The following is a 25,241-nucleotide window of genomic DNA, read 5'->3' on the forward strand; positions in this document are numbered from 1 at the left end:
CAGCCATATATCTGGGCCTGAGCGCGTTTAGAACCCTCGTAGCTTTAGTTTAAAGTTCGCGTTATAATTATCACCTATATCTTACAAATCCAACAACCAACCATCAAAAAGTGTAATTTATTACCTATTTTGAATAAGTAAAATTGAATTGTGAATTTTTATAAAAATAAAATAAAATAATTTCTAGCATATATTATTATGTAACATGCTGGGCACATTCGTTATATACTTACGTGGACTTTGAAATTTTGGCATAGGTCGATGTAGGTTTTAAAACCGTAGAAGTGACTCTACAGAGTTTGATTTTATAGCGTTTAGTTAAAATACGATTACTACTGTTTCTACCCGTTTTATGTAAATATAAAAATTGGTACCCGTAAAAGTTAAAACTTATTTCATGTGACTCATAAATAATTATTATTTATCTTTTTAAAGTAATTTAAAAGTTACGAATTAAAACAGGATATATAAATAAACAAATATATTCTGCCGCGTCATAAAATAAGAACTGTAGGTATTGGAAATAGTAAGAAATAATAAATATGATAAAATATAAGAGTAACAAACCCAAAACTATGTTGCTATAGGTAGGTAAAAAGGTAAATATTGTAAATATATAACTTTATTATATACATAAAAAAATAATGAAATTTTGAATTTCATTCGCTCATACTTTGACTCACTCATTCTTAAAATTATAAAGCTTCGGGCAAACTGAGCGGAATTCCGCGCCGGATGAGGGAGACGAATCGCGATGTATGTCTGCGATTACACGTTTCAATTGGAACTCGTCCATATAACTTCTTTGAAGGAATTTGCGCAAGCGAATCGGTTTCCGCATCTCGAGCGGAATCCGCCTCAGTTTGTCCGAAGCTGAGTGTGGAAAATAGTTTTACTTCAATGTAGAAAGAAGGTAGCTTACAATTTTTTTTTATTAAAATAACATCGTTCAAAAAAACGATGAATATACTTAACTCAATAAGGTTCCGACAAAATATTTGCTCAAATAAGTTTTTCTGATTGTACCTATGAAATGCACCTATTGGATTATTCAAAATCAATTTAATTCAATCTCTGGCTTGGTTCTAGATTTATTTGCGCCGAAAATAGTTTTTAGCTTATATATCATATAAAAATAATTTTCAATTTTTTTTCATGAAAATATAAGCAAATATTTTGTTAAGACCTTTTATTAGTTATGCCCATGAGCACTTCTAATACTTTTTTTTTTTACTCCAAAAATTTTGGAGTATGTTAGGAGCCTGCAATAATAATCCAAATTCTAAATACAATTCAAAATAAGCCCTCGTCTTAATTTAGTTTTTTTGAACTATAATTGCATCAGATTTATTTGGTTGATAATTCTTTCTATTTCTAAACGATATTTATTTTTATTGTTTAACAATTTAAAAACAAATTGAATTTTATAAATTCAAATAACAGTTATAATTTTATTATTTGCATTATCTGCATAATGTCCATTGTTTTTTTGTTTTGTTTTATTTTATTTTACTGAGCCAAAAGAGGTTAAGATCATCCAACCAAAACCAACAAGTTTCTGAGTATTAATTTTGTTGTATACATGTTAAAACCCTGCACCCTTTTATTATATGTATTATAACTTTTATTTCGATACAAAATCGCATACCAATATATTGTGAAAAATTTTTACCCTGCGTATTTTAGAAAATCCATTAAGTAATATGTATATTGGAAATAGTTCGCTGGACCAATTTGTCTGTTAAGGAAATATTTCTGGGCAATATGCAGATAAAAAACATTTTAGTTAAAAAATATTTAACAACTCTTTTTCCTACAACATATCAGGGGTACGCCAAAATTCTTGAAATCTTCAATAAAGGTTTACCTGTATGGTATTGTGTTAGTGGAATTTCAACTAGATGCGGGTAGTAATAAGGCTGGAAATTGCGTAAATTGCAAGTTACCTCCAAATGGATGACAGTTTAGAAAGGTTTGGCCTCCTCCTGCTTAACCATGCCCACCTCCTGAAGCAGGGCTTCTATACCTTCCGGCATGCGGCCCTGGTCGAGCTCGAGGTTCCATTTGTAATACTGGAATAAGATATAACATGACATTAATATTCTCTTCTGAATTCTTTTTACACTCGAAAAAATAACACAAGGTAGACGGACGAAAAGAAAACAATCAAGAAAGAAATAGCATATGTTTAGAAACCATTACTAACTGTCGAGTGACAGAAATAAATTAGAGATATATGGCTAATTGTGTTGCACACAATCTCCTAAACTAAATTAAACTAACAGTTCTAAATTAAAATTCTATTTTACAATGTTCCCTGCGGAAAAAGTATAGAGTTCGTTTTAAAGCTGTCAATTTAGTTTGGAGATTGTGTTCAACAGAATTAGCCATAATAGCTTTTCTTTGCTCAAATATAGTCTATAAAATTGACCTAAATAATTCTCGCTTTAAATTGAACTGTACACCATTAGTATTGCTTGTTTGTTTGTGACAATATTGTGGAATCAATGCTTATTCTTTACACAAGCTGAACATTCGGTTGCCCACAATTCTTTTGACTGGCAGCCAAGAGGGGATACACGTCAATTTGTCAGTCCAAGTTAGTGGACCAGCTACTAACGCATGCTGGAAAAAATCCTTGTTAAGTTCCACTCACTTTATCGAGCTCCTTCCTCAGTGACAGCACCGAACGTTCCCTGTCCGCGACCAACTCCTCCAAGTACTGGTAACGGAGCTTCTTGCGCGCACGACATTCGCGCGCCGACTGCCGGCTGCGTTCTGGAATCATCACGAATTACGCTTAGCTACAAGTAAAACGCAAAACGGCAGTGTCAAACTATTGTGAGTGGATCCCATGAAATGATCGGACTGCCGCAGTGGTTCCAGCAATTACCAGCAGGCACTGTTCAGGGGCAAGACAGGCCAGGTTCGCCCGTTTTATCTTAATCTTATTGCTCTCACAGCGCGCTCAACGGACTGCCGCACTGTCCGGAGTTACCTTCTGATTGCACCAACAAGTTCTAAGGATCTCTAACCGACACACTGAACAAAATCAAGTTAGAGTTGGTGACGCCTAGCGCACACCAAGCTGTCTTTGCCACGGATTATAAATTGTAAAGACTCTAGAATAATTGTAAAGTTCGGCTTATTTCGGCGAATTAACAATTACGAGCTTGTAAAGCTCGTAATTGTAAATTCGAATTTCATCCTGCTGCATGGTTTGTTCATCCAAAGTGAACTGTAGAAATTCCGTAGTGAGTTCAGCTTCAATGCTGGAGTGATGCAGTGAGACGAAAGCAAAAATCAAGGACAAACAGGCAAAATAAGTAATTATATTTCACCCAGTTTAGCCTTCATGTTCTGCTTGTCGAACTGTTCCTGCCCGCCAGGGTCGCGACTGTTCTTGAATTTATAAAATAGCCGCGTCAATTAGATCCGTCGAAGAATTTTACCCAGTTTTAGCATAGCTAAGCTTCTTGAAGTCTTGTAACTTTTTGATGAAACTGCTCACCAACAAAATGGTCTGACCAGCTGAAGCAGTCCCATTCGTGCAAGTTCTACACAATCACTAAAATGGCCACCAACGAAAGAACAAACGGAAACAGCTGATCCACTGGCTGGGAACTCTTCAGAACCATAATCTCCAGTAACAAAGGAGCGACCGGAAAGTGAAAATCTTCTTGTGAAAGAAAGAAGTATGGACTTACCCAGTTTAGCCTTCATATCCTGCTTGTCAAGCTGTGCCTTCCTGCCAGGTTTGCGGCCGCGTTTGCCCCCTTCCCGCCTGTCAGTCCCCTCCGCACCTGACGCGCCTGTTGACCCGTGCACCCCGCCCAGGGACTCCTGAAAAAAAGCCAACCATTAAGACCTGGACATCAACATCATTTGAGACTGAGCGTCCACAACTGGACATAGGATTTTCTCTATGAGCGCCTATTCTCAGCCTTCCAGAGACAAAGCTATTGCGAAAATAATTACTACCTGATGCCCGCGACTACGTCCGCGTGGATTTAGATTTTCAAAAATCCCGTGAAGCTCTTTGATATTCCAGGATGAAAAGTAGGCTATGTTACTCTCTGTCCTTTCAACTATCTCTATGCCAAAAATCAAGTCGATTGGTTACTTAGTTTGGGCGTGAAGGAAGGACAAACAAACGCACTTTCACATTTATAATATTAGTATAGAAGTAAAGATTAGTACCTATAGATATAGTAAAAATATGGTTTTAGAGAAACTCTTCTTAGTTTTTAAGAAATTTTGAGTTAAATGAGCAAATTTAAGGGGTGGTTTTAATATGCCCTTGACCTTTTGAACTAATGACACAAATCTATTTTGAAGATCAATGATTTAAAAATGTGAAAGCTTTGAACTGTTTTATTTTTAGATACCTTTGTTAATATCTAATAATAGTCTGTCTATATGTCAGAAGTCTACCAATAGATAGATCCCTTTAATTTGATGGCGGAGGACAATATTATTTGTAAAGTACTCTACACATCAAAGCCGCCGGCACGGATTTATTTTGAAACTAGCTGATGCCCCCGACTTCGTACGCGTGGATTTTCATCATACAAGATTTCGCCTTTATAATTTTAGTGTGAATATCTATGTATATATCGCAGGTCGCAGATACATGTCTTCAAGAAGAGGGTTAACTAATTAATGCGTCTACACACTACACAGTACATATAACAGTCATATAAGAGCCTCTAGAAATAAAGATGCATGCATCACTCAATGCCGTCCGTCTCGTGAAAGTTGCGATTGTACCTTAGGCATTGAACATAAAACAACTGCGTAGTTGCAAATTGTTACGAAATGGTAATACGCCTTGTATGGAGTGTACCATAATATAATGACACACATTTCAAGATACCAATCAACAAGTAGTTACCTAGTACAAATCTTAACGTAATACTGCGAGTATCGTGTGAAACAACCGAAATTTGAGTTGCATTAATAAAAAAAAACAATTAGGCATCTTTAAAAAAGACAGGATTAGGTATCCCCTTCGAAAAGCTTGCGCTAGTAGTATATACGACAATAGCGCAACGGGTGGGGTTCAACCTACGACCTCTTGGATTTTACTTCGCTTCCTGAATCACTGATCATTGTGAAAATGTTGAGTTTTTTTTAAAAATTTCATAACTTAAGAGCCCACAGCTACGAGTAGGTAGTGGCCTCCTGATATACGATGAACGATAGCGCATTAACATTCCAGCATATTTTGTTTTGATGATGGTATGTATATAGAGATGATTCCTCGCGATGTCTCCCTTTAATTTCAAAACATTCAATGGAGAATAAATTGGTTTTAAAATTAAAATAAAATGTCAAATAAATAAAACAATGCAATGAGAGGAATTTTGACGACCTTGAGGCTGAACGCACATAGCTCCAAAAACTTATTCCCGGGATTGAACCAAGGACCCCCGACTAGGAGGCCGTCTTAACCGCTAACTATAGTACCCGCTATATAGCGCTATCCCGCACCTAGTTAGCACGAGGGCTGTGCGATTGTGCGGGGCGTCCCCACCTCGATTGCCATCTCGACCTGTCGCGACTCGCGTACCATATACTAATACCACTTTTAAAACTTTGGCGCAAAATACAATAATAAGGGCCGACTTAACATTAAAGATCCAAGTGCGACTTTGAATTAAGACCTTAACACACTGCGTAGTATCCCAATATCGTTGCGTTGTTCTAGTTCGCATGCGATTTGCATTTGTATTGGAACATGATCGATCGATTGACTTCTCTGGAGGGGAGAGGGGATGTTTAATTGCGCAACACTTTGCACGGATATAGGTCACGTCATCATATTCAATATGGCCGATGTTCCAAAATGGTGGATCCGCTGAAATGACAGATACCTCAAAATGGAGGATGCTCTAAAATGGCGGATGAAACAAGATGGCGACTGTTCTAAAATGGGGAAAATATCAAAATGGCAGACGGGTCAAGAATCAAGATGGCGAAACACGTACGTTTTTAAGCAAGCAAAGAAAATGACTCCCACGCAAAAAAGTGATGCATAATGAAAACATGGTTTTATTTGCCGTTTAAAACAATCCAATTAAAAAAAATTAATCGGTTAAATCTAAAATCATTAAAATAATCTTACGCCTGAGATATGTGAGGCCATGCGGTATAAACAATTTAAAAGAGCATAGAATTACATTAAATTTTAACTGATTAAAAAAATTAAACACCTACTAACTCACCTTTTTACGCACCTGCCGAACCGTTGACCTAACCATCGAAAACTAAATTGGAAAAGCAATAAAATCACGACTTTCAGATTGAAGAGTATTAAGTCACTTTGAATAAAATTAAATTACATAATGGTAGTATTTGATAACTAAGTGTGGAGAAATGCAGTTAACCCTAGGACTAACGGGGATGGTGTGAGCATAAATCGCAACAGGTAAGGCTAGTATTGATTTTTTGAGGGACACGGGAGGGGCTAGGTCCGGAAAGTGCAGATGCAAGCCCGGGAGAGCACTAGAGCTGGCGACGTACTTACAACACGCGGCGTATTACACGCCACCCATCCACATACAGAATACAAATGTCTAAAGGCACTTCAATCTGTCTGTTGGATATTGTTTAGATTGTACTAGATGATGCCCGCGACTTTGTTTGCGTGGATTTAGGTTTTTAAAAATTCCGTGGGAACTCTGATTCTCCGGGGTAAAAAGTATCCTATGTCCTTCCCCGGGATGCAAGCTATCTCTGTTCCAAAATTCGTCAAAATCGGCTGAAAGGCTAGCAGACAGACAGAAACACTTTTGCATTTATAATATTAGCATGGATTGAAAAGCAATCGGCAAGAATTCAACCACAGTTCACGACACTTGTAACAAAACATCGAGGCAACTTGTACGTAAAAATCCAGGCAAGTGCAGTCAGACCCGCGCTTTCGGAGAAGAGGGTTCCGTACTACAATCGTATTTTTACGACATTTTACACAATACATCAAAACTAATATGCGTAAAAACTGTTTTAGAATGTACACGTAAATTCCTTTCATATGATACCCCACTTGGTATAATCTTAATTTAAAAGTTGAAAATAACTAATTACTATTATTCATTCATGAACACATTTTTTTTGTGATGTAACCACAAATTCACGGTTTCGGATTTTACTCTTTACGTCTGCTAAAAGACCTACCTACCAAATTTCATGATTCTGTACCAACGGGAAGTATCCTGTAGGTTTCTTGACAGAGAGCCAACTTTAAAACAAGACATCTTGACTGTGATCCTATAAGGGTTCCTTTTTTCCTTTTGAGGTACGGAACCCTAAAAAACTATGTAAGTACAAAATTGCAGAACTAACAATGTCTAGACATGTTAATTTATTTAATAACGATTTCAAATGTCCTAAGGTTGTTCATAAATATTAATTCAATTAGATTTGCATTAAAAAATGTAAATAATACCTAATAACACCGGGTTGTGACTTGTGACACACAACGCGGCGTATTACAACAGCTGCACATATGGTGCAGGTGCTTACAGAATGGAGCGTGTTTCGAAAATCTTAGTTTTCTTTATTTTTTTCAAAACTCGTCGATGAAAGTCTGGTCGCGTGGCGTTTTATGAGTCTGTCTCCGGCTTAATTGATGACATTCAAAAGTGGAATACAACGGTGCGCGCATACTCCCCTGCACCTATGCATCCCGGGCAAAGCTTCGAGATAAATCTATAACATGCGTCCTTGCGCCCTGGATGACCTTGTAATAGCTATTGCGTTTCAATGTATACTAGCGGACGTACCCCAACTGCAGTTGGGTCCTTTGCAAAATACGTCTTTTTTATATTCAGATACAAGTTAGCCCATGACTGCAATCTCACCTGGTGGTAAGTGGTGATGCAGTCTAAGAATAGAATATAATAGAATAGAATAGAATATGTTTTTTTATTCATGTAAACTTTTTACAAGTGCTTATGAATAGTCAGGAAGTTTTAATTTACCGCTGGTTCGGAATGCCGTTCCTACCGAGAAGAACCAGCAAGAAACTCGGCGGAAAGATGATAGCGGGTTAGTCTGGAAGGGGTATGGCAGTTTTTATTAAACCCATACCCCTTTGGTTTCTACACGGCATCGTACCGGAACGCTAAATCGCTTGGCGGCACGGATTTGCCGGTAGGGTGGTAACTAGTCACGGCCGAAGCCTCCCCCCAGACCAGACCAGAAATTTAGAAATTATAAAATACCAAACCCCTGCCAGGAATCGAACCCGGGACCTCCCACTAATAAGACCACAGCGCTCACCACTGCGCCAGGGAGGTCGTCAAATTCCATTACAAGTTAGCCCTTGACTGCGATCTCACGTGGCGGGAAGTGAAGATGCACTCTAAGATGGAAACGGGCTAGCTTGTTGTTGCAGTTGAAGTTGGAAGGGATATGAAAAACTTAAATATTTATTAGTTATTCCGTAATCTAAGTATATATAAAAGGAAAAGCGGACTGACTGACTGATCTATCAACGCACTCGAACTACTGGACGGATCGGGCTGAAATTTGGCACGCAGATAGCTATTACGATGTAGGCATCCGCTAAGAAAGGATTTTTGGAAATTCAACCGCTTAAGGGGTAAAATAGGGGTTTGCATTATAGTTAACGCGGACGAAGTCGCGAGCATCAGCTAGTACCTGCCATCTAAGAATCTCTGTAAAGATCTTTTGCGGTCAATGTACAGACACGACCTCTCCACATACACTATTATATGAATGGTTTACGATTTCGTACAAGGTCTCTCTCAATCTGACAACTTATCTACCACAGTGCCACAATAACAATATTATTATCATCCCTTTATTCTTTACTCACACGCCTGTGAACTAAATAAATAATACACCCCTCTGCGTAGGGGGCTAATTAAAAGATTACGTTATCACTGCATGCCAAAATTTCGAACCCTTTGATATCAGATAAAATATAAAAGGAAAGAAAAAACTCGCAGGAAATAGCTTTAAGGGTTCCGTATTAAATTAAGGAATCCTTATTAAGTTACGTCACCAGATAGTATTTTTTTTAAATAAACATAGCGAGCAAACGAGTAGGCGGGTCACCTGATGTTAAGTGATTACCGCCGCCCATGAACATTTGCAGCACCAGAGGGAGAGGAACCGCCAATGCGTTGCCGGCCTTTCAGAAATTTGTTGGTCCGCCCCCTTGTATAACCCCATGTTGTAATCTAGTGGGAACACCGCCGAAGGGAGTTATTCTAAATCTAAAGGTATAAAAAGAAAAGTCCTGACTGATTCATCGACGCCCAGCCCAAACCCTTGAACCATCCAAGTAATTTAAGATGCCTTTGACTTAGAAAGCTGAAATTTTGCATACAGATTTCTTATGTTTGTACATGGATTTTCGCAATTTCCACGGGAGCAAAGCCACGGGCAGTCTTTAGTGTAAGAGCTTTAAAGTTGAAAAGCAGTCATAGAAACCTATTACGGCTACATCCGAGGCTTAATTAAATTTTGAAAAAAAAACGAGGTTCTGAAAATGAAAAGCGAGAGCCAAAAAGTTTTTGGTTTACTCCCTCGAGCGATACCTTGTAGAATATGTATTTTTAAAATCATTATGAGATTACTTAGACAATTTTGGAAAAAAAAACGGACCGTCTAAGGTTTTAGCAGCTAGCAACGGAACTCTACCTAACCGCTGAACTGCCTGATTGAACCTACATAATATATTATTTATTTACGCAAGGCTAAAAGTTTTGGAATTGAACTAATTGTACCCGATAAACAGTTTTTAAAATAAATTTAACTTAATTTAACTAATTTTTTTTTTCTAAATCGATCGTGATAAAACTTCTAAAATAGCGATAATTCTAATTAAATCTGTTTAGTAGTTGACTAATGACTAGGTTATGCTCGGGACTTCGTCCGCGTGGACTACACAAATTTCAAACCCCTATTTCACCCCTTCAGGGGTTGAATTTTCAAAAATCCTTTCTTAGCGGATGCCTACGTCATAATTGCTATTTGCATGCCAAGCCCGATCCGTCCAGTAGTTTGAGATGTGCGTTGATAGATCAGTCAGTCACCTTTTTCTTTTATATATATTTAGATAAGCCTGTGTAAATATTCTTAAATTAATTATTTAAGTAATACATTTGAATATTGTAAATTGTAATTTTACTAAACGCTCATCCTAATAATAGATTATGAGTCATATAGAACTAACTAACTACGCGTTGCGTTGGTCGTTGCATGTGTTTTATTTATATTATCTGGACGAAATCTTTAACCAGATAAACTTACATAATCTTTACTAGAAATAGATAGTAAGTACGAGAAATCATACTAATGTTATAAATGCGAAAGTGTGTTTGTTTGTTTGTCCTCCCTTCACGCCCTAACTAAGGAACTAATTGACTTGATTTTTGGTATAGAGGTAGTTGGAAGGACGGAGAGTAACATAAGCTACTTTTTATCCCGGAAAATCAAAGAGTTCCCACGGAATTTTTCAACATCTAAATCCACGCGGACGGAGTCGCAGGCATCAGCTAGTTCTATTTCTTTTTATTTTTTTTTAAATTTTCTACATAAATTAAGTACAGTTTATTCCATTCATCCAATATTTAAGAACCTATAGATGAGTCTGCGGCTTCGTGATTTTAGGTTTTAAAAAGCCCGTGGGCATTCTAATTTTCCGTGTTAAAAGTAGTCCAAGTGTTTCTCCAGGTAGGTACCAAGCTAACTCTGTATCAAGATGAGGCCCGCAACTTTGTCCATGTGGATTAAGGCTTTGAAAAACTCATGGGAACTCTTTGATTTTCCGGGATCTAAGAAACCTATGGCATTCCCCGGGATGCAAGCTATCTTTGTATTAAATTACGTCAAAATCGGTTAAACAGATGGGCCGTAAAAAGCTAGCAGCTAGAGAGACAAATAGAATGATTTTTTTGACTGGCGTGGTTAATGATCTAGGGTGCACCCAGGGTGGCTGTTTTAGGGTGGATAATCGGAACAAACGAATAGTCATCTATCGCTCAAAAATGGGCCATAAACGTTGCTTCTTGTTAACAAAATCATGTTTGTGATCGTCCAGCAGTAAAATAAGAATTGATATTTTATTTATGGTCGCTAGATTATGGCGAAAAGCGTTTTCGCGCCGCACCGTGCGGGCCGCTGCGCGAGCGGCTCGCAGTCTCAACAGCGGCGCGTTGCGAATTTCCCCGGACCCCGGATGGGTTTGAAACTAGTCGGGCTTACGTTTTTTAAACGCGTGAGTATAGCCGGAATCATCTTTTTTATAATGGAAATCACTCACAGTAGTTTAAACGCTAGGATAGTGTTTTTTATCAAAAAACTGGGATCCAATATACAACTAATGTTTTTATCAAAATATTAGATTTGTTTATCATAGTTACTAATGATGATAATAATGTAAGCTAAGGAAATTGGGTGCATTCTTTCCACTATCTATACATATATGGCCGACTCTCGCATTGGAGTACGAGTAAGAGACAATAGATATTTTGAAGCTAACTTCGTACTTTGACCTAAGTGTAAATAGACGGGTTATGCATGGTTATCTCTGAATTTAACTTAATAATAGTTAAACAGGTTTCTCGATTTGTTTTACACAAAAATTTTATTGAGTTAAGTATTATAACCAAACGTATTAGCCAGCTGAAGTGGCAGTGGAAGTGGCCACGTCTGCCGCAGAACCGATGGCCGATGGGGCAGACGTGTTCTAGAGTGGAGACCGCGTATCAGCAAGCGCAGTGTGGGACGACCTCCAACCCGCTGGACTGACGACCTTAAGAAAATAGCGGGAAGTGGGTGGATGAGGAAGGCGGAGGATCGTGTGTGGTCGCGTGCTCTTGGGAAGGCCATGTCCAGCAGTGGACGCAAACAGGCTGATTGATAAGTATTTTGAAATATCCTTAATACTCGAAATTACTTTAGTTTTGTATAGGAAGCTCGAAGATGACCCACAAATTTATAATTTTTAAATGCGTTTAAACATTGCTAAAACCAATTGGACATCACTTTCTTCATCATCTCAGCCCATCACCGGCCCACTACTAAGTAGGTAAGGGTTTCCTCTCAGAATTAAAAAGCTTTTAGACAATAAGTCCACCACACTGGCTAAGTGCAGATTGGTACATACACTTTTGAGATTTCCCTCTTCTGTCATTTTCTTATGAGAATAATATTACGAGGAAAAATACGAAAAAAGTTAAATAGGTAAGTAATTATTTTAATTTTTGTATGGTGCCGAATATGATGACAAAAAAGATCCTATCAACGGGCTAAATTTTCAAGCAATTAACGCAACAAAAAATGCGTAATGTCCTTTACAATTTATAAATAAACATGCAGATAACCGGACGTGTTGTTATGTTAATTACGACATGGAGCCTAATCACGTCTCGTCAACAACATTATTAACTAAAATGAACTGCAACATTGTCATAATAAACAATTTCCAATGAAATACGCAGTTCGCTGTTGCCCAGTTAGCAACAAAAGGCCGGCAATACAACCGAACAGAACTGCGTCGTTACTTCGTGCCGACCAACTACGCGTAGTAACTCAACTGTCAAAGCGTAAACTAAAGGTACACGCACGGATTACTCTGTAAACAAAACACTTTCTAATACCGGCAACTATAGACAACGTTTCGTAGAAGTTTTCATATAGGATTCTTATAAGAGAACCAAAAATTCTACTTACGTTTTCGTTAGGACGACCGGGCGCCGTGTCCGCTTCAGAGACAACCTAAACACACACTGACGTCGTGCGCAGAGCGAACGACCGCGCGCATATATAAAATGTGTTCTTTATTAAAAAAAAGCCGAACTTTTGAGCGCTGGCGTAGCAAAAACGCAGTCACGCAGTCCTTATGCACACAAAGTTAAGAGACAAGATCGTAAAGACATGAACGCACTTTGTTTGTGTCGCAACAGTGCGGCGTACTGCTCCCCACCTTGAGTTGAAGTGACCTTATCGTTTGGCTGCACTCGGTAACGGCGAGTGCAATTCATACTAAACTACGCATCCCGGTTAGTTTAAGTTTTTAGACATTTTGTAAAAAGTCCGCAATTAAATACCAATTAGCTTATGCTCGAAACTTCGTCTATGTGGACTACACACATTTCTGATTTCACACCCCAATTTTACGCCCTTAGGGGTTTAATTTTCAAAAATCCCTTGTTAGCGAATGTCTACGTCATAATAGCTATCTGCAATCTGCATGCCCAGCCCGCACACCCTCGCAGCTCCAAACTACTGGACGATTCCAGTAATTTGAGCTGTGGCGTTATATCAGTCAGCCAGCTTTTACTTTTATATATACCTTATCTATTAGTAAACCAAGTAAGTATCGGTCATCTATATTTATTTCATCTCTATCTATACCAATATTATAAAGAAGTAAAGTTTGTAAGTTTGCTTGTATGAAGTAATCTCTGGAACTACAGAACTGATTTTAAAAATTCTTTCACTCGTAGAAAGCTATATTTTCCTGAGTGACATAATGCTAGGCTATATTTTGATTTCAAAAAAATTAGAGATCCCTACGAAAATTGTAATAAATTACCCGTGCAAAGCCGGGGCGCATAGCTCGTCAGGTATAAAGGAAACCTCTGTGCAAACCTCATGTTTCTATGATCAAACTTCAAACTGCAAGGTTTGGACTGGGCGTTGTTGGGTGAGTCAGGACTTTTATTTTTATGTATTTAGATAAAATATTATTGCGTCGTATTCAGTATTAAAAACGTTTTTATTATCAAACTGAATGATAAAAATTCGATGAAGATATAAACATTGCTCTTGTTTAAATATTTTATTTATGTTGATTATCTACGATTCTACAATGATGATAAGTATCGCAAAAATGAATTGGGGTTTTATATACATATTATTTCTTTTCCGGTTTTCAGGTAATATGAGCAGGATTTTTTAGATACGACATAATCCAAACTTATAGAAATATTGACCTCCAACTTCCAAGTTAATACAACCTATATGTTGCTCATTTGACGTTTATTAGGGCTCCGTACCTCAAAAGGAAAAAAGAACTCCTTATCTGATCACTTTGTTGTCTGTCTGTTGGTCGTGTCTTTCAAGAAAACCACTATAGAGTACTTCCCGTTGATCTAAAATCATGAAATTTGGTAGGTAGGTAGGTTTTATAGCATAAAATAATAAAGAATGAATGTGAAACCATGAACCATGTGAAAAATGTTATGGTTACATTACAAAAAAAATTAAAATGTGTACATGAGTTTAAATATTAGTATTTTCAACTTTCAAAGTAATATTAATATACCAATTGAGGTATCTATCATAATATCAAAGGACTTTACCTGTACATTCTAAAAAAGATCCTCATTTATTTTTATGAATAATAGTTTTTGTTTTATCGTGCAAAATGTCGAAAAAATACGGCTGTACTACGGATCCCTCGGTGCACGAGTCCAACTCGCACTTGGCCGGTATTTTTAAAAATCTATTGAAGGTTTCCTACGAAATATTATTTGTATCGCTCAGTTTAGAATCAACCAATGTCAAATGAGTTGATGGCGGTCATTCGGTGATCATCACTGAGTTAGAGAATAACTCATTAGGTTTTTAGTTATTGACCGATGTAAAAAATCATGTCGATCTGCTGCTTCGTTGCAGCGTGATTGAACGACCAGCAAACATGCCACTTGTAGGTAATATTTAATATTAGATAGAATTTTGTAATTAATGCCATTAAAAGAAGTTGAACCATGGGGCCGATTCTCTAGTACACAATCTCTAAACTAAACTAAATTAACAGGTCTAAATCTAGTGCTTTCCTTTTCCGAAAGCAACATTATGAAAGGGATAGCAATAGATTTAGACGTGATATTTTAGTTTAGTTTAGAGATTGTGTACAAAGGAATTAGCCACATTATAAGCATTTTTAACAGGCTAAATATCATTAAGATTCTTGCTTTCGCTGTTAAGAGAATAAATACCTTAATAAAATCCAGAAAAAAAATTTGGTTGATCCCGTGATTCAAAAGAACGTAATAATTTGATAGAAAAATAAATTATTACTTAGGTAACTGCGTCATAATCTCTGTGGCTCGGTGTCCAAATGGATTTTTTTCGGTGATAATATGATGCGTAGTGAGCTTACACGTGTAAAGAGCCTTGAATAATGTCGTCGCAGTCAAACTGTAGGATTTCACTATTTACAAACGGCGCGGCCTTTTACGAACACTATCTCGATTACAAAATGTAGAAGCCAGTAGATGTCGATGTTCTCGTAAGCTAATCTACGTTTTGCCGAAAGCAATCCTCGGCACGATGTAGATTCGATCCAAAATAAAGTCTGCTCACCCTGATTCCACGCAGTCGTGCCCATCCTACCCCCAATGTTTTTTAAAGCGTGAAGCTAGAAGTGAGTTTTATGCCCAAATTTACACCCCTGGGCTTGGGCAGAATCCCGAAATTCGAAATTGTCCGGTATTTTACAAGAATTTGTCATTGAGTTTTATGGCATAATATTACAGAAAGACGAGGCATTTTATGATTTGCCTTCAGCATTTTTTACAGTCTAGTGACCCTAGAATTGCCTGCGACATATACCTACCTACTTACCATTGGCCCGATTCAATTGGCGAACATGTAAGCGCTGGCCAGCTTGCCGAATTTTGTGGATTTTCAACACAAGTTCCTTCTATTTGTAAGTGTTTCAAGATAGTGGCACAGTTTATAAACAACGTTTAATCGTTCTCGCCGAACGCATTGGGCCAATGTGTACCTACTTATGAAGCCTTAAATTAATATCACATTGAATTAAACAGAAGCCTTAAGATTAATATAACATTACATGTAGGCAAATAGTCTGAACACATCAACACATGCTTGACACAACACAGGCATGAGGGCTTAGCATTAGAAGTAGGTAATCCTCATAATGATTACCATTTACCGACGTACGGTTTGACTTCATACCGAAGTGTTAATTTGCTTTTGCATGTTAGGATATTCGCATGGGTGCACATCAGATATTATTATCGCTTTGCATAGTCCATATCTCTATAATATAAAAATGAATCACCAAATGTGTTGCTCATCGCAAATCTCGAGAACCGCTGAACCGATTTCGCTAATTCTTTTTTTACGTACGAGGATGGTTCTTACGGAGAGAAAAATTTTAAAATTTTGAATCGACTGTTAGGCGGAACGAAGTTCGCCGGGGCAGCTAGTAACTAATAAAAGTACCTAGGTAGTAGGTACTTAATTACAGATATAGGTAATATATGGAATTCGAAAATAATAAAATAGGTATATCATATAATTTGTGGAGCCCATAAAAATAAGTGATATACCTATTTCTCTAATATATGACGCCACTTCATCCGCGTGGATTTAGATTTTTTAAATCCCGTAGACAACAATTTTCCGGGGGTAAAAAGTATGCCCATCCCATGAATATCTCTGTACAAAATTTCGTCAAAATCGGTTAAACGGATGGGCCGAAAAAATCTAGCAGAAGTCTCAGACGCACAGACAGACACACCTTCGTATTTTTAATATTAACTAATAGAAGTGTGGATTATAAAATAAATAAGTTCGCTATTTTTTTTTTGTGAAACAAAGTTCATGGGCGGCGGTAATCACTTAACATCAGGTGACCCGCCTGCTCGTTTGCTCGCTATATCCATTAAAAAAAAAACAAGGTCCTGTGTTTACAAAAAAAATTCACCCTATTCTCACATTTCGCTATATACACTTACTTTATTTTTTAACCTTTTGAAATTACGATATTTTAAAGAATAATTTCATTATATTTTTGTACAGTTGTTTTAAGACCAAGCTGTACTTACTTAGGTATATCACTTTAAAAAATAAATAAATAAAAAATAAAATAAAAAAGCCTTTCATTCATCCTTAATAAATTATTAAACAACCAATTGGTTGACAAATTTACAAGTTTTATACATGAATTTTATTATTTTAAATTAATTTACTCGTGCATGCATTAGTTAATATTTATTACTTAATCTTAAAATGGTGTCTTTTAAAATAGATCACACACTTTAAAAAATATTATACACAAATAACTAACTAAATATACGAAACCAGACAGTTTTGAAAATGTCTTATTTCATACAAGTTCCTACAACACAGTGGGGACATAAATCGCTTTTCGTGAATTTGTAGTGCGTAATAAAAAGCCTTAAATATCATTAAATTAGGTATATAAGCCGATTACTGCGCAGATGCGGAGTCTAGGTCAAACCTAACAAATGCTGGGTCATACCCACAGACCACCACCTATAGACGCCTAATATCCGGACACCCCCGGTCGCTAAGCTTAGGCAGTTGCTTAGCATAAAAGTCGGTCCACGCCCGTACCCTCAATCCGCACATTGTCTTGATTACGTGACTTTGGAGTCCACCAATCACAATAAAGCATTCTCCCCTGTCCCCTGAAAACATTTTGCGATTTTGTTTTCATGCAAAACCTTGTAGTATAATATGCGTAATCTTGAGGTTGAATTCTCTGTGGTCATACCTAATGTAATTCTGTTATTGATGGGACGGCAATTGACACGACCGGAGAAAGTTCAGGAGCAGCGCGGCGGCTTTTCGTGATCTTCCAAAAACTTCGGGCTTGTATAGTAAACAAGATCGAGATGGCAATCGGGTATGAGGCGGCGGGACGCCTCGCACACACGCGTTGTCCCGCACCAGGTTAGCGCGGGGGCTGTGCGGGTGTGCGGGGTGTCCCTACCCCGATTGCCATCTCGACTTGTCGCGTACTATAGTTACCAACTGAGAATTTCTTGACAGAAAAACCTAGGCCTATATGTATACTGGCTCAACCCGGTAATTGGAACCCGCTCAACCAACAAGTCAGTCTACTGCTTCTTATGGATGCCTAAAAGAAGTCATTTGCACCATCTTGACTCAAGTTTGAAGTGGGTTTTACTGCTGCTCTCTAGTTAAATAAACAGATTTCCTTAATAGTATTATTTTACTGAGCAAACAGTAAACACCATTCAATATAAGTCCCGCAAATTGCTATTGGGCTGGAACCATGTCTCATTAATATCGAAATAACGTCATCTTGACGTCAGCCAAAATAAAAATATACCATCAGCTCGAAACTTCAGTCTAGTGGTGACATCACTAAAATAGCAGCCACACGCATTAGCAATTTGCGGGACTTATAACACTGAAAGCAATTCTAAAAATCTAAGTAACTCTATGGTAACTGTAAGTAATAACTAGTTAAGAACAAGCGCCACCTATTGAGAAGAATGAATACCATTTGGTAACCCACCAAGAATAGAAAATAGTTGTTAGTGCGAGCAACGCCATCTAGGTTTCCATTGTGAATTGTAAGTTGTCCTAATTAGCCTTTTTTAATTTTATTCGAAATACAATAATTACATCATTCTTATTCGAATACAAAGCCTTATACGCTTTAACAGTTTCACTGCTACTTCAGTCTCAAAAAATCAATTCATGATAGGTACTTACTGCCCACTAATGTGGGCATTATTTAATTGGTACAGAGATATCAGCTTGGCATGGCATTGGAGATTGACATAGACATAGATTACTATATTATATCCTGGAAAATAAGAGTTCACACAGGATTTCAAAAACCTAAATCCACGAAGACAAAGTCGCAGACATCATCTGGTATAATGTAGCTAAACGCCTGGACTATTCTTGGTTTTGCTCTGGTCTGGGCTGATGGGAGGTTTCCACTGTGGCTAGTATCCAAACTATTAGCAAAACTATACTGTTAGTTTATTCAGCATTCTGGTATGTTGATGCATACAAAGATGACAGTTTTATAAATTACTATACTTCTTCTAAATAAACCCACTATCGCAGTCAAGGGCTAATTTGTTAGCAAACTTCTTAAATACTTCTTTTCTTACTAGTAAACTAGTACTAAGTATAAATATTTGCATAAGAAAAAAATTATATAAAAACATTTTTAACAGCAGTTAACTTCACGATCACATCTAACAATCCAAAGGTCAGTATTTTATTTCAATAATTATATTAATTTATTTAAATAATAATGCTATTCTTTGAATAATAGTGCTACGGTAATATTATTACACTGGTATGTATTGATTTTAATTTACGATAAGTAGTTCAATGGATTGGATTGGATTGAACTAATTATCGTAAATTAAAATCAATCCAGAAGCTTTTGGAAAAGAATTATTTTTGTCTTTGATAATCATTTATCAAGTCCAATAGGATTCTAATAGGAATGACGAAATTATTATTCTAGTTGTGCAATACTTCTCCTCCTTAAAGGAGCCTCGGATTGAAATTATTATAACACGGAAACAGAGATTGGCCATTGGAGATAACACAAAATGAATGAGGAAGTACTTAACTAGTACAAGTTACTATTGACAAAACCAAATGTTCGATAACTTTCCTTGAAAAACTAATATTTAAAACAGAAAGGACCCTGGTAAAATCCGTAGGCGTGTCAGTGTTATAATAGGTTTTACTGTCATAGATTCCGTGAAAAGAAACGTTGCATGAAGGAAGCTTTACTCTGTGAAAAGAAGCCATCTTGGATTAGCCGGCAGAGTTGGATTTTGACAGACACGCGTAGGTTGTCTGATTCAGAATTCACTCTAGCCTTTTTATTAGAATTCAGATTAGCTTAGGTAATTCGAGATAGGTAGCTTTTAGCGTGAATAATAATGATCGTGATATTTAATTCTGTGATTGTGATAATGTAGAATGTTTGTGTTAAATCGTAACCCTAAAGTAACTCTAACCTTTAATGCTATCCGGTGACTTTGTCTGCAAAGCACTATTAATAATGTTCGCGTAGTTGTTAGACGAATATGGAATATTAATTATATTGGTGAATATTAGAGTAATTCGTGAGTTAACGGTTGGCTCAGTGGATAGATTATTATAATGACATCCGTTAAGGTTATTTCTGCAAACGCTAGTAATTTAGAGTGTAATTGGAGATATACCGGCAGTTGAGATAATAATTAGTTTAAAGTGATAGTTTAGTGTGATAGTAATTTGCAGTTAACTTTGATAGTACCCGCTTTAGAAACGTATAACCCGTTTGGTTAAGAATCATTGATGACTCTTGTGTAGGGTAGACACTACCCTACACAAGAGGTAGGGTAATCAGACAATGAGTTTCCCATTAGATCGAATAGCTTGCATTCTGGTGGTTTCGAGGAAACCGGGCACGAGCTGGCGATCCCTTGAGTGGGATTCGCGTAGGTATAGTGTGGCGATTGCATACCTGGATGAATAGTGTTCGAGGCGCCGTAGCGCACGATGCTATGGCATTCTGTATGTAGACGCACATAGAGTGGATAAGGTAGAGCTATTGTGATATTGCGAGTTAGTAAAGAGGAGTCAATAATATGATCTGGTTTAGATAGTGAGTGTCAATGCAATGATTATTTTAAGAGTGTTCATGAAGTTGAGATTGATGATTGAGCTAGTCGCCACGCGAGTTTCTTGCTGGCTCTTCTCGCGGTAGGCTGTAGCATTCCGAACCAGTGGTAGATTGTCTTTAGATGATCAGATAAAGAAATGGCTAGTGATTTGATTCAGAGGTTGCAATAGCAATTGTGCCCTAATCACATGATGCGATGATGCTATGATGATGCTATGATGATGATGATGTTGAGATTAGGTTAGAGTGAGGTGAGGGGTCGCTGTGAGGGGTGGTTGGAGGCGACCTAGGTAGGGTTAGGTTAGGTTTACCTCGTTACCTTGCGTTGATAGTTTCCCTGTGCTATACGTGAGAGTTTCCATGATAATAATTGAGGATAGTCCATGTAATTTGATAACACAAGAATATCGTTAGTTCACATATGCGACCTGGTTCATTTTAAGAAAGTAAATCCCGACTCATCCAATAGGTTGTTTAAAGTGCTGAGAACTAATTGTAAAGATCATTGATTAAAGTACCTAGTGGTTAATTACTACGTTATGATACGTTCTGATGTCGGCTGAGGATTAATAATAATAATTATCGGTCATTCTCCTTCCTATTTCTGATGTACGTGTCTAGCGCGCCTACATCAGAAGTGGGATGAGCACATGCCCACATTTTTGAAAGTTATGCCCACAGTTTTGCAAATAATGCCCACATTAGCCTGGTTTATAAAAGGATAACGTTACGAGAAAAGATGATATTAATTTGTTTAAAGAAGAAGAAAAGTTTTCCAATTTTAATACCCACAATTAGGCTTTGTTGTAAAAATTGCAGAAAAAGATTTCGGGGTTTTATCTGAGAGTTAAAAGATCCTTAATATTTCGGATTGGACTCTCACTGCCTCTGAACGTGAAGAGTAGTAAATGGTGTGTGAAATGATGCTTTGTGTAAACCCCGTGATGCAGTGCATGTTGGTATCTATCTGGTATGGAATACTGGCAAGTGTGGTGTAGTTGATCGCAGGACTGGCCTATGCGAGTCAATGTTCTGAATCAGACTACGGTTTGACTATGACAATGTTGACTGTGGTGTAGTTGATTGAGGGACTGGCCTATGCGGGTCGATGTTCCGGATCAAACTACAGTTTGACTATGACAATGATTATGACTTTGATGGTGAACTGGGTGGCAAGTGAATAGTCTAAACTCTAACACCCTTATTAATAAAAAATGCTTACTTCAAGCATTATCCTAAGCTACACTTGGACTAGTTACTCCCAGGACCAACGTAGTATTAACAACGTTATTAATAAATATGGAGCTACCTGGATTTAACAATGCCAGCCTTACTTCGGGATGAAAGCGTGCACGTGTGGCTGCCCCTTTATTAAAAAGTGAAAAGAGAGAGTCAGCGAACGAACTGAATGCTGTGTGTGACAGTGACAGACGATTTCTCTACCTGGACCTATAACTGTCGACAGTATTTTGGGTTCGACTTGACTTCACAGCGAGTTCACAGCTGATAGCTTGCACCGCCATTTTTGTTTTGCAATTTTAACCGGCTTTCCAAAAGGAGAAGGTACTCAATTCGGCGCGTTTTTGTAAACCGATTTCTCCGAGGTTTCTGACCGATTTGCATAGTTTTTTTTAATTAGTAGAGGAAGTTCGCGAGACGTTACCATAAAAATGTTTGGATCCAACTATTTAATCCTTACGCTGCAAGAGTGCTGCACTCCTAAGCCATGGGACTTTGGAAAGTATTGATGGCAATTACTTAATTTATTACCCAGAAAATGTTTCAGTTTCACTTCATATTATCAATGAAATAATCTGAATTGATCTTGTAGATCACTTCGTTTGTGGCAGCGTGTGAACTTACGACATTCCACACTGATGGATGAGACGCTGACGGGATGTGTCCGGTCCGCTTCAGTATGTTGTTAGTTGACGTAATGGACAGATGTGACATTGAGATCATGACTAAATGGATGACCTTTAAATTGTGAAACATCAGGGACTCTCGGTCCATGTGTGTGCTTGTGTGTTGTGGGACTTGGTTGAAGGAACACACTGCTTGCAGATGTTATGTTTTAGTAAGTCCCTGTGTCTATCCTGGTAAGGAAGTGTCCTTCCAGATGTTATGAGTCTATCCTGGTAAGGGAGTGTCCTTCCAGATGTTGTGAGTCTATCCTGGTAAGGAAGTGTCCTTCCAGATGTTGTGAGTCTATCCTGGTAAGAGAGTGTCGTCCGGGCCAGACTCGCAAGAGTTGGTTGAGGGGACACACTTCTTCCAGATGTGGAGTCTATCCTGGTAAGAGAGTGTCGTCCGGGCCAGACTCGCAAGAGTTGGTTGAGGGGACACACTTCTTCCAGATGTTGTGGAGTCTATCCTGGTAAGAGAGTGTCGTCCGGGCCAGACTCGCAAGAGTTGGTTGAGGGGACACACTTCTTCCAGATGTTGTGGAGTCTAGCCTGGCTGGAGGGATGCACTCGCTCAGTCCAGATGATGTTCGACCCTGGTTGAGGTGTATCGTTCGGGCCGCACCTGAAGAGGTCGGTTGAAGGGATGCACGCGCTTGCTCCAGATGTGTTGGATGAATGGACAGTGTCGTCCGTGCCAGATTCTTATGGGTTGCTTGAAGAGATGCGCTCGTCTTGTCCATGTTGCACGCTTTTGTTGTGACATGCGTTGGTGACATGTTATGGTTGCGACATGCTATGGTTGCGAAGTAATTTGGTTGTGACATGCTTTGGTTGTGTTTTGCATGCTTTATAATATGTAGTTTTTGTGCTTGTGCTGATCGTCAGGATGGACGAGCGGATGTTCTGACGATTGGAAATTGTTTGTGCTTGATACTTACTAGCTCCCGTGGACGGTCGCATGTCAGAATGGCCGTGTAGGCGTGTCAGTGTTATAATAGGTTTTACTGTCATAGATTCCGTGAAAAGAAACGTTGCATGAAGGAAGCTTTACTCTGTGAAAAGAAGCCATCTTGGATTAGCCGGCAGAGTTGGATTTTGACAGACACGCGTAGGTTGTCTGATTCAGAATTCACTCTAGCCTTTTTATTAGAATTCAGATTAGCTTAGGTAATTCGAGATAGGTAGCTTTTAGCGTGAATAATAATGATCGTGATATTTAATTCTGTGATTGTGATAATGTAGAATGTTTGTGTTAAATCGTAACCCTAAAGTAACTCTAACCTTTAATGCTATCCGGTGACTTTGTCTGCAAAGCACTATTAATAATGTTCGCGTAGTTGTTAGACGAATATGGAATATTAATTATATTGGTGAATATTAGAGTAATTCGTGAGTTAACGGTTGGCTCAGTGGATAGATTATTATAATGACATCCGTTAAGGTTATTTCTGCAAACGCTAGTAATTTAGAGTGTAATTGGAGATATACCGGCAGTTGAGATAATAATTAGTTTAAAGTGATAGTTTAGTGTGATAGTAATTTGCAGTTAACTTTGATAGTACCCGCTTTAGAAACGTATAACCCGTTTGGTTAAGAATCATTGATGACTCTTGTGTAGGGTAGACACTACCCTACACAAGAGGTAGGGTAATCAGACAATGAGTTTCCCATTAGATCGAATAGCTTGCATTCTGGTGGTTTCGAGGAAACCGGGCACGAGCTGGCGATCCCTTGAGTGGGATTCGCGTAGGTATAGTGTGGCGATTGCATACCTGGATGAATAGTGTTCGAGGCGCCGTAGCGCACGATGCTATGGCATTCTGTATGTAGACGCACATAGAGTGGATAAGGTAGAGCTATTGTGATATTGCGAGTTAGTAAAGAGGAGTCAATAATATGATCTGGTTTAGATAGTGAGTGTCAATGCAATGATTATTTTAAGAGTGTTCATGAAGTTGAGATTGATGATTGAGCTAGTCGCCACGCGAGTTTCTTGCTGGCTCTTCTCGCGGTAGGCTGTAGCATTCCGAACCAGTGGTAGATTGTCTTTAGATGATCAGATAAAGAAATGGCTAGTGATTTGATTCAGAGGTTGCAATAGCAATTGTGCCCTAATCACATGATGCGATGATGCTATGATGATGCTATGATGATGATGATGTTGAGATTAGGTTAGAGTGAGGTGAGGGGTCGCTGTGAGGGGTGGTTGGAGGCGACCTAGGTAGGGTTAGGTTAGGTTTACCTCGTTACCTTGCGTTGATAGTTTCCCTGTGCTATACGTGAGAGTTTCCATGATAATAATTGAGGATAGTCCATGTAATTTGATAACACAAGAATATCGTTAGTTCACATATGCGACCTGGTTCATTTTAAGAAAGTAAATCCCGACTCATCCAATAGGTTGTTTAAAGTGCTGAGAACTAATTGTAAAGATCATTGATTAAAGTACCTAGTGGTTAATTACTACGTTATGATACGTTCTGATGTCGGCTGAGGATTAATAATAATAATTATCGGTCATTCTCCTTCCTATTTCTGATGTACGTGTCTAGCGCGCCTACAAATCTAAATCATAAAAAACAAAAGCAGTCAGCAGCTAAAGCTGTAAACAACGTGTTTTGACAGCGTAAACAACAAAGAAAATAATTTGAACACTTACATTTTGAGATTCTTCCTCCAAAACAGACATAGCTTCAAATCCCATATTATTCATTTTGCATTAACACTTTCACTGCTTTTATGAAATTCAAAATCACTTTCTTCAATAAAAAGAAAATAACATCAACCCCAAGTGTATTGTTTACAAACTGGCAAGGTCATTTGACATATTATTTTGGTAGCATACGTCATGTGACGTCATATGAGTTATTGACATGAATAAGCCCAATATTGATTAA

The 25,241-nt window shown here is 37.9% G+C and overlaps 1 protein-coding gene across 3 annotated transcripts; it reads right to left on the reverse strand.

Moving 5' to 3' along the window:
- Positions 1–606: 606 nt before the first annotated feature.
- Positions 607–25,142, reverse strand: REPTOR-BP (REPTOR-binding partner). Of its 3 annotated transcripts, none has more exons than XM_034980785.2 (4): positions 25,004–25,142; positions 3,708–3,843; positions 2,657–2,778; positions 607–2,072 (listed from the first exon to the last, which is right to left on the reverse strand). In XM_034980785.2, exons 1-4 carry the CDS (start codon positions 25,055–25,057, stop codon positions 1,965–1,967), a joined length of 420 nt encoding a protein of 139 aa, XP_034836676.1. In that variant the 5' UTR covers positions 25,058–25,142; the 3' UTR covers positions 607–1,964. The 3 variants fall into 3 exon arrangements, with proteins under 3 accessions (XP_034836676.1, XP_034836677.1, XP_069362412.1); XM_034980786.2 differs by lacking the exon at positions 25,004–25,142 and adding an exon at positions 6,228–6,407; XM_069506311.1 differs by lacking the exons at positions 3,708–3,843; positions 25,004–25,142 and adding an exon at positions 3,342–3,390.
- Positions 25,143–25,241: the final 99 nt, after the last annotated feature.

The sequence above is a fragment of the Maniola hyperantus genome, chromosome 22 (assembly GCF_902806685.2).
Source record: "Maniola hyperantus chromosome 22, iAphHyp1.2, whole genome shotgun sequence".
Lineage (NCBI taxonomy): Eukaryota > Metazoa > Arthropoda > Insecta > Lepidoptera > Nymphalidae > Maniola > Maniola hyperantus.

Bases quoted from the DNA above. Each gene is read 5' to 3' on its own strand.
- REPTOR-BP (XM_034980785.2), bottom strand. From the start codon at position 25,057: ATGAATAATATGGGATTTGAAGCTATGTCTGTTTTGGAGGAAGAATCT. The intron at 3,844-25,003 runs GTAAGTGTTCAA...GCTTTTTTTCAG, and splicing joins TGGAGGAAGAATCTCAAAAT to GAGTCCCTGGGCGGGGTGCA. The intron at 2,779-3,707 runs GTAAGTCCATAC...TGATGATTCCAG, and splicing joins GGATATGAAGGCTAAACTGG to AACGCAGCCGGCAGTCGGCG.